This window comes from Limulus polyphemus, unplaced genomic scaffold (genome assembly GCF_000517525.1).
Source record: "Limulus polyphemus unplaced genomic scaffold, Limulus_polyphemus-2.1.2 Scaffold2861, whole genome shotgun sequence".
In the NCBI taxonomy this organism is placed as follows: Eukaryota; Metazoa; Arthropoda; class Merostomata; order Xiphosura; family Limulidae; genus Limulus; species Limulus polyphemus.
In genome coordinates this window covers 38389-40841 of record NW_013668471.1, presented here as the reverse complement: position 1 = coordinate 40841, position 2453 = coordinate 38389, and the positions used below count along the sequence as shown (strand labels likewise).

General features: G+C 30.9%; 1 protein-coding gene across 2 annotated transcripts in view; it reads left to right on the top strand.

The window, feature by feature from the left end:
- Positions 1–2453, top strand: part of LOC106468076 (Niemann-Pick C1 protein-like) — a 57134-nt gene that overhangs the window by 22438 nt on the left and 32243 nt on the right. For both annotated transcript variants that reach the window (XM_022396382.1, XM_022396380.1), the window contains exon 7: positions 1638–2007. In XM_022396382.1, coding sequence (XP_022252090.1) covers positions 1638–2007 — 370 coding nt within the window. The remainder of the gene's footprint in view (positions 1–1637; positions 2008–2453) is intronic.

Below are 2453 nucleotides of genomic sequence, written 5' to 3'. Positions count from 1 at the left end.
GTCAGTCAGTAGACACTAAAATGACGTCACATAAGGAACGCTTAAAGTTGGAATTTGTCAGTTAAACGTGTGCATGCCATGAATCACGAGAAGAATTATGCACCCTGTAGACTACAACATAGCATGACACATGAACTTCAAAAGCAACAAATAAAAATATTTGTTAGTGTTAATTTTGGTTTTATTTATTCTTGAAACAGAAGACTTTCAGGGACCCTGTAGAAGTACATCTAGTAAACATTAGATTTTATGTTAAAAGAGAATGTGAAAACATTGGACATTTACTTGGTTTGATACCTTGGTATATATTACTTGGTATATATATATATATATACATACACTAGAACATTTTTTTAAGGTTGGAAGTATTCAGTGATACTTGAATTTCAAATTTATTTTCAGGAGAGTAAATGTAGGGTTAGTTTAGTAACTTATGTTGAGAATGTTTCAAGTACTCTTAGTTTTGAGCATTATTTTCTGTGTATATCAATTTATATGAACAAGAAATCACTTTTTACTTTAGTCCTAACAAATCTATTGATCTGTCAGAAGGTTGGTAGTCAATTTTAGTATTGATAGATAATATTAATTTGTTGTTAATATGTTTATTAGAACGCAATAATATATGATATTACACATGATGCCTGTTTAAATTGTGCTGAACTTACAATCTTTTGTTTTCTTTGCTTGACATTTTTTGTTATGCTGTGTTTGTAAAGGGAACCATATCACTTACCTGTTATGTGTGTCTAATCATTTCCAGATGAGCCATAGCCAAAATTTTTACTTTTGTCAATTTGCACTTTGTGCAAACTGTTAACAATTTATTCAGGATATTTTCATTTTACATTCTTTCTTCACTAATTAGCTAAATAAATTGCTTTGTGTCCTCAGTTTGCCCTGTTCTCATTTTTGCTGTAGCATATTGCACTTTATCTATCTGGTTTAAAAGCCTTATTTTCAGTCATTGGCAAATGAAATTAAATCTTTAAAAATCTTTGTTTGAAGCGTAAATATTCAAACTGCACATTTTTTTTAATTGATATTTTGTATTTTTCTCTTCTTGAAGTTGAGATTAAAATGATAAATATTCTGAATAATAAATGCTGTGGCAAATGCATAACTTCACACTTAGGTAAGATTATTTAAATGTGCATAGTAATATACTTTCTTCAGTTATATATATATTGCACATGTGTAGTTCAAAAATTGATGTACCAGAATATTTATATGCAAGATGATTTTATGTATTGTTTACAGTAATGAAACGTTTTAAGTCTTTTAAAATTGTCTTTCTGTATTTATTTAAATTAAAATTCACTTTTTTCATGAAGGCTTTATATGAAACATCATGTATTAATGTGTATTTATACACACACACACACACTTTATGATACACCTTTTAAATTTTAAAAATAAATTCTAAACTCAAAGCTTGTTTGTAAGAAAGCCAACTATAATCTCCCATATTCTTGTAGTCTATTTTTGTGTGTGTGTATGTGTGAATTTCTAATTTTGCTGTAGTACTAAAGGCATGAATTGCCATTTTATTTTTAAAAACTATGGTAGTCGTTATTAAGACTCTTTTGACTTAGTCTTTGCTATTGATCATGAATCTTAATGTTTTACATAAACAGATTCATCACAGCATCAGTCAGTTGATAAGGGTATTTCAGCATCATCCACAATGAATAGTATCAGTGAAGGTGAGATACAAGAGGAAAAAAAAAATGGCAGCACTCTCAAGACCCAGATCCTTGATGATATATCTTGTTTTGAAAAACTTGGAGCAAGCACAGAACGTATCTTAGAATCTTTGTTTTGTACCTGGGGAATATTTGTTGCCAATCGCCCTATACCAGTTACAATTTTGGCCCTGTTGATGAGTTTACTACTTGGTTTGGGGTTAGTTTTCAAATTTAAAGTAACCACTGATCCTGTTGACTTGTGGGTATCCCATACTAGTCAGGCACGACAAGACATGGAATACTTCAACCAGCGCTTTGGGTGAGTGATTTTATGTTATTGTTTTAGTCTCTTAGTGCTCTTCTGAAAGTATCAAAATAATGAATCAAGTAAAACTGAATGTAAAGTGCCTTCACCTCTTGAACAAAAACTGATTTTTTTTTGCATTGGTTTGGTGTTTAACCTACATCATTTAGTTACCTATTGTAAAATGATAAACAAAATTGTTTGTTTGTTTGATTGTTGTTGTTTTTTTATTTTAATTTAGTTTTAATACCTCATGGACCATAATACAGTTTCTTTGTTCTGTTTATACTTACAGCTTTTAATAACTGTGGTGTAAAATTTCCTTTAATTTTCATTAGGCTCGGCATGGCCAGGTGGTTAGGGTGCTTGACTTGCAATCTGCCGATCGCGGGTTCAAATCGCCATCACACCAAACATGCTCGTCCTTTCAGCCATGGGGGCATTATAAAGTGGCAGTCAAT